The sequence below is a fragment of the Herpailurus yagouaroundi genome, unplaced genomic scaffold (genome assembly GCF_014898765.1).
Source record: "Herpailurus yagouaroundi ecotype Mexico unplaced genomic scaffold, PumYag 216, whole genome shotgun sequence".
NCBI lineage: Eukaryota > Metazoa > Chordata > Mammalia > Carnivora > Felidae > Herpailurus > Herpailurus yagouaroundi.
The window spans coordinates 9,830,302-9,843,535 of NW_024412447.1; the positions used below are offsets into that span (position 1 = coordinate 9,830,302).

A 13,234-nucleotide genomic window follows, 5' to 3' on the forward strand; every position below is an offset into this window, starting at 1 on the left:
CCCAGGTTCAGGTGGTCAGGAGTCGGCAGTGTCCCTTCTTGGTCAAGGGGCTCACAGAGTGTGCTCTGCAAAATCTTTGAATTCCAGAAGCAGATTGCCACCTAGCAGTGACCTACTGAACCAACCACTCTGACTTGATAAAAACGCCCAGCATAAAAAATAAATGGAGACATAAATAAAATTGCTTATGTGGTAGAACTGATGAAGCAGACTACAAGGGAATTCATATTTTCACTCTTTTTGCGTTATGTTTGAAATTTTCCTGGAAAAGAAGTGTTTTAAAATGTCTGGGATGCCTGGGGTGGCTCAGTTGGTTGAGCGTCCGACTTCGGCTAAGGTCATGATCTCACAGCTTGTGGTTAGAGGCCCGTGTCAGGGTCTGTGCTGACAGCTTGGAGCCTGGAGCCTGCTTTGGAGTCTGTGTCTCCCTCTCTCTCTGCCCCTCCCCCGCTCATGCTCGGTCTCTGTCAAAAATAAACATTAAAAAAAATTTTTTTTAATGTCAGCAATTGCCCCTAAATTAATTCTTCCAGCCCCATACAAATTCCCAGCTAAGCCTTTAGAAATATTTGTCTCTAATTACTAGAAAAATGTTTTTAAAGTTTGTTGTGAGAGAGAGAGCGAGCGAGTGCTGGGGCAGGGGGGCAGGGATGAGGGCAGAGACAGGGAGAGAGGGAGAATCCCAAGTAGGCTCCGAGCAGTCAGAACACAGAGCCTGATGCGGGGCTCGAACTCACAAAACCATGAGATCATGACCTGAGCCAAGATCAAGAGTCAGACGCTTAACCAATTGAGCCACCCAGGCGCCCCCCCCCCGGAAATTTCCAATGACAATTTTGGGGGTTTCAGAGACCAGGCCAGAAGCTTGAAAGTCACACTCTGATTACTGGGCACCAGAAATCTCTCCAGGAAGCAAAGAAATGCAAATGGATATGGCCTGTGGTTAAAAAGATGGTCAGAAGTCCTCTCAGCTCCGGGAAAGAGCCCTGGGGGACACATGTGCCACTACCGCCCCCACAAACACAAAGAAAGATTCACCAGAACTGCTGCTTCTTTATAAACACAAGTACATAATGTTTATTTGAAATTCCAATTTATTACAAGTTTACCCTTGAACGGGGCCCTTCCTCCTTAAAGACAATTTAAAAAAAAAAAAAAAACAACAAACAATTCAGGTGTCACTGAAGTGGGAACACAGGATTCTCACTGTTAACAAGAACAGACTGGCTCTAGGGTAAGAGGCAGGGGGAGGTGTTGGTGGCTGGGATCACGGAACTGTAGCGTCAGTGCTAACTCCGAACCTGTGGGAGAAGGGACAGTAAACCTATCCAGCAGCCACTGGAGCAAATCCCCCCCCCCCCCCCGGTCTCTGGGCAGGGTAGGCGGGGCGAGACAGGGAACACACCTTGAAATTCAGTATTAAGAGGCTTTATTCTCCAGTTCTAGGAGCTGCAATCCCCTTGGTGGACATGTTTTCCCTTAACTTAAATAGTTACAGAAGAGCTGAGGTGCTCACATTTGCTAAATTCAAAGCTGGTAGAAAAGAAAATTAAACCCTGTTTTGCATTTTATCAAAATCTGCCATAAAAGGGAAAGAAGACTAGGAAGTCCTGCCCAACCAGAGCCACTAACGCCAGACTCCTTGCGGAAGGGCCGGCAGAGCTCCTCCACACACCCCCACTCCCACCCCACGCGCAGCTGGCGGACCGGCAAGGCAAGATTCAGCTTCGTGGGGACATGGTGGGGGGAGGCGGGAGGTGGCGGCTGTAGATGGAGGCAGCAGAATCGGCGGTCGGGGCAGGCAGAGGGACAGCCCTTCCCCCCCAGGTCCCACCACCTGCCCCGATGACCCTCCAGCCCGGCTTCTCTGAAGGAGAGAGGATGGGCTGAGGGAGGAGACGGGGCAAAGTAAAGCGAACACGTTATCATATAAACTGTACTGTACATGTGCCAAAGCAAGATGACAGAAATATCTTACAAGATGTTCTTTATACAATATCACTGCTGAAACAAGCAACTTTTAATAACTAGAAAAGTCAATTAAAAAAAATTAAACATTTAAATTCTTCCTGCTTTTCTTCTCCCCTAAGAGCTTGTCTGGTACGTGGGTGGGCTGGGCTCCAACACCCCTCTGGCCAGACCCATTGAAGTAAAGGTTATACGCATGATTATAAGCAGGACTCCAGTCTCTAAGTGAAGTGCCTTAGGTTTTTTGTGGGGTTTTTTTTTTATTTTTTTTTTTTATTTTTTTTTTTTTTTTTTTCTGAGGGGGTGAGGTGGGGTGGGGTGGGAGCAGGGAGAGAGCTGTCACAAAGAGGGGGAGGGGTTAGATTCAGGAATGGCTCCGGGACGTGTCCCTTTACTCTGCCAAAAGCAACTCAAAGGAGCACAAGTGTCTCATGATGCTGGTGAATACAGAACGTGGTGTGGCACTCACTGATAGCGTCACCTGAGGGAGGGGGAGCGAGACACAGAGGACGGGCTTGAAGAAACAAGACTGGGTGTAAATACAGATTAAAAAAAATCAACACCACCTCCCCAGTTGGCCTGATTACCCCCGATCCTTCTATGTAATGCAGTAACCCCTCCGCTAGAGACCAGAGGCTTGGCACTGTTGTGGTGGCCAAAGCGAGAGGGACCCCGGGAAAGAAGGTTAAAGGACGGGGGCTCACGACAAGGGCTGTACCCCCAGCCCCTCCCTGGACACTTTCAGGGCCAAGGCCCTCGTCTACCACCCGCCGTGTCTCTGGGCAGAGACCACCCAAGAGCAGGTTCTCCAAAGAGCTCTGCGTGCGGAGGGCCCTCTGGAGAGCTGGGGAGGGCGGCAGAAGCTCGGGATGACGGGCACTTCGGGACTCCCCGTGACTCCCTCCCTTCCACACTCCTGTCCACCTTCCTCTCCCGCCCCCCGCTCACCCTCCCCAGCTCTCTCCATTCCCCCCACCTCAACTCCCTTACCAGGGCCCTGCCTCTCTATTTCTTCTGCCTTCGTCCCCTGGACTGTCCAATGGGCTCTGACTCACTGTCCCCTTCATCTTCAGCAAGCCGATCGGGAAACTTCTTGCGTTTCCTGCGGACATATGGGTGGCCAGGAAGGTGTTTATGCAACAGAGCCACCAGACACTGTTCTGTCTTCACCATACAGTTTAGCACATGGCTGCCCCGGCAGTTGTAGAGCTCAGCATTGGTAAACACTTGCTTCATGTCAGTAAGAAACTCCTGCACAGAGCGGTAGCTCCCACAGGAACATTTGTTCTGCATTGTCTGGAAGTCCATGGGGTGGGTGATGACATCATAGTAATCCTCGGCCTCGTCTCTGGTCACCGGCTCCCTGTGGAAGAGAACCAAACGGAGATGTGAACGTAGCCTCGAGAACAGACACAAACCTTGTTATCAAACCACCGCTCCCAGGACACCCGCCCCTGCGGAGATCGGCCAGCTGGCAGGCGGAGAAGAGGTGCGTCCACCTTGTACAAAGTGCTCTCCCTTACCAGTTTGGGAAGCTAACTCCTCCACCACTCACACATGTCCTAAACGAAGGGATGGGGGTGGATCCCACGGCCTCCGCTCAGCACGCCCCGGGCCAGCTGCCTATCTGCATGCTCTGAGAACCCACAAGGTGGGTCCTGCTTCCCTGTGCTGGAGACACAAAGCCCACCTGAAAGGCCAGCTGAAGCGGTACTTCACAATCTTGTGGAGGATCTCTTCACACTTCTGCAACTCCAGGCTTTGCCTCCGGGAGCTCCGCTTGGTCTGGAGTACCTGGCACCAAAAAAGAGAGACATGTTATTACAGGTCCAAGAGAAGAGTGGACGGAAGAGAAAATGTGTGTATCTGTTTTAAAAAAAAAAAAAAAAAAAAGGAGTTCAACCATTTTCTTGGAGCAGAGATAGTCAACATCATCTGACATTCAAGTCAGGATGCGCTCAGCCAGGGGGCAGGCGTCTTCCCATCAGCCCACTTGCCTCCTCCCTGCAAAGGGAGCAGCAGAGGGCAGGCAGCAGTTGCCGTATTACAGCCGTCCTGCTGGAGGTCAGCTAGAGAGCCCACTGTCACCAGGACGGCGGCCTGAGAGCAGATGGACCTGGGATTATGTGCACACCATGGAGGGGTATAAAACAGCAAGTGCGGAGAGCTGGACTGGTTACAGGGACCACTGGCGGCTAACTCTGTGGGGGTGGAGGGCCTGAGGGAAGAAAAGCCAGAGGCACGACTCCTTTCCCAGGCTCTCCTGCTGCAGGCATGTGGGAGCTAAGTGGCTGAGAAGGAAAGGGCGGGTGTCCCCTCCAGGGAGTTATCACTGCTGCGGCTCACAGTGGTCAGAGCCAGGGGCTTGAAGAGTTAGTTAGGGTCGGGCCAGCAGAAGGATCTCACAATGCCCCCGAGCTCCCCAGAGGCTCACTTTATGCCCCCAACCCCAATTTGCTCTGTCAGAATAAGTTAATTTTCAAGAGCCCCTTTATTGTTCTTGGAAGCTCAAGTAAAATCTGAAGTAAAACCACTAAAATTACATTGGTTGGGGGAGCAGAGGGGAGGGTAACACCCCTCCACGACAACTGTCGGCAAAAGACTCAAGAGTGAGTGAGGCTCCAACATTGCTGACATTCCCACAATGGAGACCCAGCCCCTCTGAGCCACTGGAGACACATGGATACTATTTTAAAATCCCTAACAAGTCACAGGCTGCCTATTAACTAGGGGAGACGATATCTGCAGGCTACAGCAGGGGAATGCCGGACATAGCTGCTCCCGGAGGGCCTGCTGCCTCCAGGCCCACCCATCTGCCACACGCAGCAGCCTGCAAAGTTGGGGAGGGGGGCGCCAGGGGGAGGCTTCCACCTGTTGCACGCCGGCGGGGGTGGGGGGGAGCGTTAGAGGGAAGGGGAGAAATCACTTACCAGCTCCTCCACCTCAGCGTCGTCCACAGGTGGTACCTTCGGCCGAGACTTCCTAGCAGGATGAGGCTTCTTGCCTGGCCGTCGTCCTGGCCTCGCTGCAGGAGGGATGACACCATGCTTGCCCCGGACAGTCTTTCGAGGTCTCACTGAAATAGAAAACATGGATTTGGAGTCGAACAGCTGAGGAAGAAGGGAACACATCTATGGAATGGGAAGAGCACCCAGTCGAGCAAAGCAACGGCTCCCCGTGGTTGTAAGGAGCTCTTACAGTTTCTCTCTTGCCTTACCTAACAGGACACTTTAAAGGTAGAGAAGGAGATGAACGGATAGCTTTCATCAACTGCCAAAGACCTGCTAAGAGTCTCTTCGGCAGGCTCTCTTCAGAATGGCTCTCTCTGCCCCACTGTTCAGTCACTCCTGGGAACGAACGAGTCAGTGGTGAGCTGACTCACCCAGGAGGAGAGGCCGTCTGCTAACAGGTCTGCCTGGAATTCCCACAGCCCCAGCTCAGCCTGTCAATGTAAGTCCTTACGTGGAGGGGGGACTCTGAACGTAGAACACTTCCTAGTTCCCCAAGGAATCCTACATTCACCACAACCTTCTCAGAGAAAAGCAGATACCTATGCAAAGTCTCCCTCATCGAATCCAATTTCTGGCTTACCCTAGTCCAGCTTTCTTGCATTTCTGAAAACCACAGACAGTGGACCAGGCCACTTCCACAAGAGCCCTTGCCCACAACCCCGAAAGGAACAATAAAGAATACAAAGACCCCCAAGATGACCTGTGTCTCAGGTTTACAACAGGTGGTCAATGTCAGACAAACCAACATTTCTCAATATGTCCTCCAGGAGCGATGCTCTATAAGGATTAGCTCAAAGCTTCTCCACTGAACACAGGGAGGTGACATGTGGACAGAGACGGGGGTATACACAGTCAGTGACACAAAGAATCAATAAACAGTGTTTTACATTCACTTCTGGACCCTGATAACCCTTCATAAGCTATTTTAAGGTCTCTAAGCTCAAGACCAGGCTTGAAAGAGAGAATAAAAAAACTGACAACAAGGATGAAACTCAAAATGCTAGAGACAGCCACCAACCCAGGGCCTCGAGCTATACTAAGGAACACATCTTTGGTGGCCTAAAAGGTGCAGCAGACAAAGGGCTCAGAGGTCTACTAATATTTCCTAGACCCTTTTGGCAGACAAGAACCTAGAAACCTGGAGAGAGAACAATTCCTTGGAAAGAGAATATAACTCACAAGTGAAAGCATCCACTACTCCGAAAACAAACCAAATGAGTACACTGTTACATTCAGAATCTATTCCCAGACAACCGTGCATCTGAACTGCACTCTCTAGCCAGCAGATGAAGTCTCTTCCTGTAAGGGACTACGTGTCTCCTTACCCTGGATAACTGGAAAATTATGCCTGGGGAATTAAAAAAAAAAAAAAAAAAAACCCTCTAGGAATGAGAGAAATTAATGGGTCTCAAATTAGAGCCCTGCAGGACTGGGAAGATGGGGGCAGGCGGGCACACCCAAACCTCTCAAGGTTTTAGCAGCACCACCGCCAGAAGACTGGTCACACCAAACACCTTCTCAGACTCTATACCAAGATGTGAATGTTCAGAGTGCTGTCATCTTGGGAACTGTATCATCGGTTCAAAAGCTCATCAAAATCTTGACTTGTGGTCTCTTTTCTACCAACCTACAAGGAAGGGTATATACTCTGCAAAGGAGAAGGCTGTTGAAAGTCTAGACTGCAGGACTTTAGGCTTAAGCATGAAAAGGACTCATGAAAAATGACCATCACAGAAGTGAGAGAGTCAACGAAGTAAAGTGTAAATGATGAGGCCTCCCCAACCCTGGCTCCTGCTGGCATCTAGTGAGAAACAGATCTGAACCTTCCAAACAACCACCCTAACCCATGAGAAAACAAGTCTTCTCTTTTTAAAACCAGCAAACCTATAGACCTGCATGCCACATAAATGAGAAAAATCACTGTAACCAGAGAAAAAAATCACTTCTCTGACAGCAGCACTGCACCAGAGGCTAAAACAACCATTAAGAGATGACAATGGGAGGGGCGCCTGGGTGGCGCAGTCGGTTAAGCGTCCGACTTCAGCCAGGTCACGATCTCGTGGTCCGTGAGTTCGAGCCCCGCGTCAGGCTCTGGGCTGATGGCTCGGAGCCTGGAGCCTGTTTCCGATTCTGTGTCTCCCTCTCTCTCTGACCCTCCCCCGTTCATGCTCTGTCTCTCTCTGTCCCAAAAATAAAATAAAAAACGTTGAAAAAAAAAATTAAAAAAAAAAAAAAAGAGATGACAATGGGCCTAGACCTTCCTTACCCATTGTCCCCACTGTCCCCATACACTGAGAGGTTTGAATCAGGAGACTCGTCATCAACACACTTGGGGGCTTGAATTCCACTCAATCTTGGACCAACTGGACCTACCATAGGGCTGATCCAACCTCCCACTAGGAAAGTGGTTAAATGGCATCTTGAAAACCCATTTGAAACCATGGCAGTGGAGTCACCCACCCCACGGCCACAACATGTGAGAGCAATGCTGGGTGGGGGTCCGCTGCCAACGCAGTCTTCCTAAGGCAGCCTGGAAAACTGTGAGGTCAACTATGAAGGCAAACTGAATACTTACATCGCAAACCAGCCACCTCATAATCTTCCTCCTCCTCCTCCTCCTCCTCCTCTTCCTCCTCTTCATTGCTCTCATCATCTTCACTGTCCTCAGAGGCAGACTCTTCAGTGTAATTCCTGTGGGGAGGGAAAAGCACGTAGGGAAGGACCGTGGTTCTAGGCCTAAGCGCTCCTGAGGAAGGATGAATTCCCACACCCCTGTAGCTTTCTCCTCTTCACCAACTAGGCAGGTTTGATGACAAGGCCAGGACACGGGAAGCAGAACGAAGCCTAAGCTTCAATGGCATCTCTCCCCAACCAGGCCATAAATGCTTTGGATGAGACACCAACAGCACCAGAAATCAAGCCCAAAATACAACCCCACCTCTCCTCACATAAAACAACACAAAACCTGTTTCTTTTGTCTCAACAGAATCAGCCAGGTAACGTAACATTTCAGATATGAAAAGTTGCTCCCGACCTTGGGGAAGACTGAACGAATGAGCAGCCCGGACAGGTGTTACTCCACCTTGACGGCCCCGTTCCAGGAGTGGGACAGCTTACAGATGACCACGACATCAAAGCAATGCTAATCCCGGCTCTGAACAGCTGGTCTAAAGCCCCGCCATTTCAGAGGAGTGTGCCTTACTCGGCTCTCAGTGTGGCTGGAGCGGAGTGAGAAATAACTGAGTAACGCTGTCACATGGGGTCAGGATCAAACAGCTCTGCCCTCTCGGAGACCAAGCCAGAGCACCCAGAAGCTGCCCTTTCACAACCTCCAATTGCAATGTGGGAAACAACGGGATTAACTTGGCCAGTATGAAGGCATCTCCTCTTTACAAGGCCCCGGTGTTCGGCCTTGTGGGGGTCAGGGTGGTGAACAAAGCACCACCTCCACTCTCAGGGCAGCAGCAATCTCCTGGAAGACAGTCACTTGTAAGCCTAATCATAGAGGCACGATGCACCAAAGACCACAAGACTGGATGCTCACTTGGAACACAGAGGAGGAACAACTAATTTTACGAATACAAAAACACTTCAAAAAAGTGAAATTTTAGGTAGGCCATAGGCAGTTCCCTCAGTACTGGGGAGAGGGAATATTCCCAGCTAGGAGGAACACACAGAGGCAAGGATACCCAATGAACAGTCTGTAACAAGCACACAAAATGGGAATAAGGGCTCATAAAAACAGACCGGGGAGGGACCCCACGACAGGCTCTCAGCTGTCAGCATGGAGCCTGGAGCCTGGAGCCTGCTTTGGATTCTCTGCCTCCTTTTCCTCTCTCTGCCCCTCCCATGGTCATGTTCTCTCTCTCGTTCTCAAAAATAAATAAATGTTAAAAAAAATTTTTTTTTAACACAGACTGGGTGCACCTAGGGCTCAGTCAGTTAAGTGTCCAACTATTGGGTTCAGCTCAAGTCATGATCTCACGGTTTCATGAGTTTCAGCCCTGCACTGGGCTCTGTGCTGACAGTGTGGAGCCTGCTTGGGATTCCCTCTCTCTTTCTCTCTCTGCCCCTGCCCTACTTGTGCTGTCTCTGTCTCTCTCAAAATAAATAAACAACAACAACAAAGACCAGCATTCTATAACAATCTCAAAAATTAGGCCCAGGAATTTGGACTGTATTTCTAGAGGCAGTGGAAAAATTAAGGTTTTTAAACAGGAGAGTAACACGAACAGATCTCTGCCTTATGTAAACTCTTCTGGTACCACCACAAAAGCTGGACGAATAAGAGGGGGAAAGATTGGAGGTAAGGAATTAAGAAGCCACTGGAGGAGCCCAGATGAGAGAGACAGGAGGGCCAAATGACGGCAGGGACCATGGAGAGTACACAGCAGATGACTGATTTTGTAAGACGTCTGGACACACAGATAATGTCTGGCAAATGAGCATGGAAGTTGAGAGAGAGGAAGACTTTCAAGTTGACAGCAAAGTTGTAATCGTGATCAGGAAGGAAAACAACAGGTATGCGTAAGGAAGGTCAGGAGTTTCGGGATTTTTAGCGGTGGGTGGTTGCAGAAGTGATCGCAAATCAAGAAGTGGCCCAAGTGGAAGTAAAAGGCAAAAGGAGACATACTGCTAGGCAGGATCAAGAAGACACAGAACGTGTCTCACAATGAAGATGAGAAATGTCAACATTAAGCTAAAGTGAAATCAGAGTCCTTTGACCTCTTACTGTAATACCTTAAATGATCAGGCTCCATACGCAAAAGATGAACTTACAGCTCCTTAGAATAATTCAGTTTGAATAACTAAAGCTTAATTATAAACCAGCCATTTCATCTGTTTTTAAAAGAAGAAATTCTCACCTGCCACGGGAGTTGCGCCTGGCAGTAGCAGGCTGGCAAGCGGGGCACTGCCACTCACCATCTGGCACCTCATAGAGGGCTGGCCTCAGACAAAACAGGTGGAAGGCTTTGTTACATTCATCACACAAGATCAGTTTGTCATCCTCACCTGCAAGGAGATAAACTTGTAGAGCACTGTCGGGAGCACAGCAATGGTTGGCAAGCTGTAACAAAGAGCCACTCACCCACCCTCCATTAACGCCATAGGGGAGCCAACAGTCTAGCAAACTGTTATCCCTTTTTAGAAAAAATGCAGTCATTTCTGAGAAGAAATGAAGGATAACTACACTACTCGTAATTTAACACTCAGGTCTTCTGACTTCTATCCCCAAATCCAACTCCATCTAGGAGAGGACAGTTAAAACATTTACAAAGTGGCAACAAATACCAAGTCCTAGCAGGAAATGTCACTGCTCCTCTCCCACTAAGAAACAAACCCCCATGAAGTATTAACATTTCCTATCCATCCTCTTCCTCGATACCCATCTGATATCGTTCTCTTAAATCACTCGGTTTCAAAATATATGAAATCAACCTGACATGGTCACTTCCCTCTAGAACATTTATTCTAAAACAATGTTGAGAGCAACTGATGGGTTTTACACAGGATCTTTTCATTCTTGGGAAGGGAATTAAATCCTAACCTAGTTCACAAAATAACTTCAGCCACTGAGAAGGCACTTGAGGGCTATTAGTCATTAAGTTCCTTTTACACGGGTTCTGAAAGCTAAAAGCATTAAAGAGTCCCAAACGCCTTGCTCTGTAGGACTGTGACAGTTGGCCCAAACCTGAGTAGTCTTCCCAATACACAAATACTGCCCTCTGCTGGTAGAATATCTTACTTCATGGATGACTAAAAACTCAGATTTAAAATTGTAGGTTAATTTTGTTCCCTGTAGAAAATTTAAAGATTGGCAAGATAAACCGCTCTTATATTCAAAACTGAGGAACAAAGGGTTTTCTCTGATTTGCTGTCATGTTACTTCAAAGGGCAGCATTTTACAGATCTCTAGAAAAAGGCAAATTCTGTTCCATTACACTTGAAAGTTGTGCACAGCAATCTTCAGGGGGGGAAATATCTTTGGAATGGAAGCCCCAGTCCCTATTACACTCAGACACACAACACTGATTTAAATATACCTTTCTTTCGACAAACTTTGCATCTAGCATTTTCTGCTGACATATCCCACTTGATACAGGCATCAAGCATCCCAAGTAGAACATGCATTCTGGAAAAAGTCTGAGCTTCACGGATTGCTGTCTTCCATTTCTCCAGAGCAGACGCAACCTAAACAGAGACCACATCAGGTCAGCGCTGCCACAGCGACCTCAAGGACATGACATGCAGACTGTTGGCGAAATGCTGCCGGAGAGCATGAACTGACAGCATCAGGAACAGGTGGAGGGGTGAGAGAATGCTGGATACATTTATCTCCTAGGGCTTTTCCAGTCTCACCCATTTAGTTTATAGAAGAAATCAAGGCTCTGAAGAGTGGGAAAAACTTACCAAAGGTTACATAAAGAATTAAGGCAGGGGGTGGGGGGCGGGGGAGGGTGATCAGACACCTGTCTCTTCCAGTGAAATCCACTTAAAGATTGAGTGTCATTTAAAAGCACGAACAGGGGCGCCTGGGTGGCGCAGTCGGTTAAGCGTCCGACTTCAGCCAGGTCACGATCTCGCGGTCCGTGAGTTCGAGCCCCGCGTCAGGCTCTGTGCTGATGGCTCAGAGCCTAGAGCCTGTTTCCGATTCTGTGTCTCCCTCTCTCTCTGTCCCTCCCCCGTTCATGCTCTGTCTCTCTCTGTCCCAAAAATAAATAAACGTTGAAAAAAAAAAATTTTTAAAGCACAAACACCTGGGGCGCCTGGGTGGCGCAGTCGGTTGAGCGTCCGACTTCAGCCAGGTCACGATCTCGCGGTCCGTGAGTTCGAGCCCCGCATCAGGCTCTGGGCTGATGGCTCGGAGCCTGGAGCCTGTTTCCGATTCTGTGTCTCCCTCTCTCTCTGACCCTCCCCCGTTCATGCTCTGTCTCTCTCTATCCCAAAAATAAATAAACGTTGAAAAAAAAATAAAAAATAAAAGCATGAACACCTGTGTACACGCTAAGCGTGCAGTAACGTCATGTAGCTACCGCAACTCTGGTCAACAAGATGATTGGTTTCTGTGTTATGTGCCACAACCCCAGTTTACAGGGCCTGGAAATTATAGTAAATACTCTCCATGAAACATTCTACAACACTTAAAAAATATTTTAATTTTTTTTTAAATGTTTATTCATTTTGGAGAGAGATAGTGTGAGCAGAGGAGGGTCAGAGAGGGAGACACAGAATCCGAAGCAGACTTCAGGTTCTGAGCTGTCAGCACAGAGCCCGATGCAGACCCAAACTCACAAACTGAGATCATGACCTGAGCCGAAGTCAGCCACTTAACCGACTGAGCCACCCAAGTGCCCCAACACTTAAAAATACTATGCACTGATCTGAAGTATTCCTCTTGACTTTATCACCAACTTGTAAGTGAAAATTTCAGAGGCCCAGGGCTCAGACTCACTTCTTCCCGGGAGTTACTCTCAGCATAATAAGCACTGCCTCTTCCCATCTTCAGAAAATGCAAATTAATTCAGAATAAGCCAGGGAAAACACAGTTAGGAAGGGGGAGGAGGGGTTAAAACTCTCAACAACAGGGGCACCTGGGTGGCTCAGTCAGTTAAGTGTCCAACTCTTGACTCGATTTCAGCTCAGGTCACGATCTAAGGTTCATGAGATTGAGCCTGCATTGGGCTCTGCGCTGACGGTGTGGAGCCTGCTTGGGATTCTTGCTCTCCCTCTCCTTCTGTCCCTCTCTCACTAGCACGCATGTGTGCCCTCTCTCAAAATAAAAAAACTTAAAAAAAAAAATTCAATGATAAACACAACCCTCTCTCCTATAAAATATACATTCTAAGGAAAACCAGAAATGCCATTTTTGGATTAATTCCTTTATTTGTATTACTGTTTCATTAATCAAAAGGTGTTTATATCTTCAAAACATATCTTACCTCAATGATGAGGTAAGCATCTGCATAAACAAATGCCTCTAAAGGGATTATCATTCTCAGACAGTCAGAAAACACAGCAGTGATGGACGAGGGAAAGCTTGGGAGCTACACCGGAAGCTGAGAGATTAGGTCATCCTACTGTCATCCACCTTTTGGGGATCGTATTGCTTAACCCGGCCAACCTGGCCGTAACTGAACTCAAATTCAAGGAGCGATGCCTACTGCTTTTACAACTTGGCTACCAGGCCTAGCTGACTAACTGCTGCACATCTCTGCTCTACCCTAGGCAGAGATCTATTTTAAGTAATATAGTCT

The 13,234-nt window shown here is 48.5% G+C and overlaps 1 protein-coding gene across 2 annotated transcripts in view; it reads right to left on the reverse strand.

The window, feature by feature from the left end:
• Positions 1–1,412: 1,412 nt before the first annotated feature.
• Positions 1,413–13,234, reverse strand: part of BAZ1B (bromodomain adjacent to zinc finger domain 1B) — a 74,486-nt gene continuing 62,664 nt past the window's right edge. For both annotated transcript variants that reach the window (XM_040456121.1, XM_040456122.1), the window contains 6 exons: positions 11,024–11,171; positions 9,845–9,992; positions 7,555–7,670; positions 4,899–5,044; positions 3,659–3,762; positions 1,413–3,331 (listed from right to left, as the gene is read on the reverse strand). In XM_040456121.1, the coding sequence (XP_040312055.1) occupies positions 2,974–3,331; positions 3,659–3,762; positions 4,899–5,044; positions 7,555–7,670; positions 9,845–9,992; positions 11,024–11,171 (1,020 nt within the window). In that variant the 3' untranslated portion in view covers positions 1,413–2,973. The remainder of the gene's footprint in view (positions 3,332–3,658; positions 3,763–4,898; positions 5,045–7,554; positions 7,671–9,844; positions 9,993–11,023; positions 11,172–13,234) is intronic.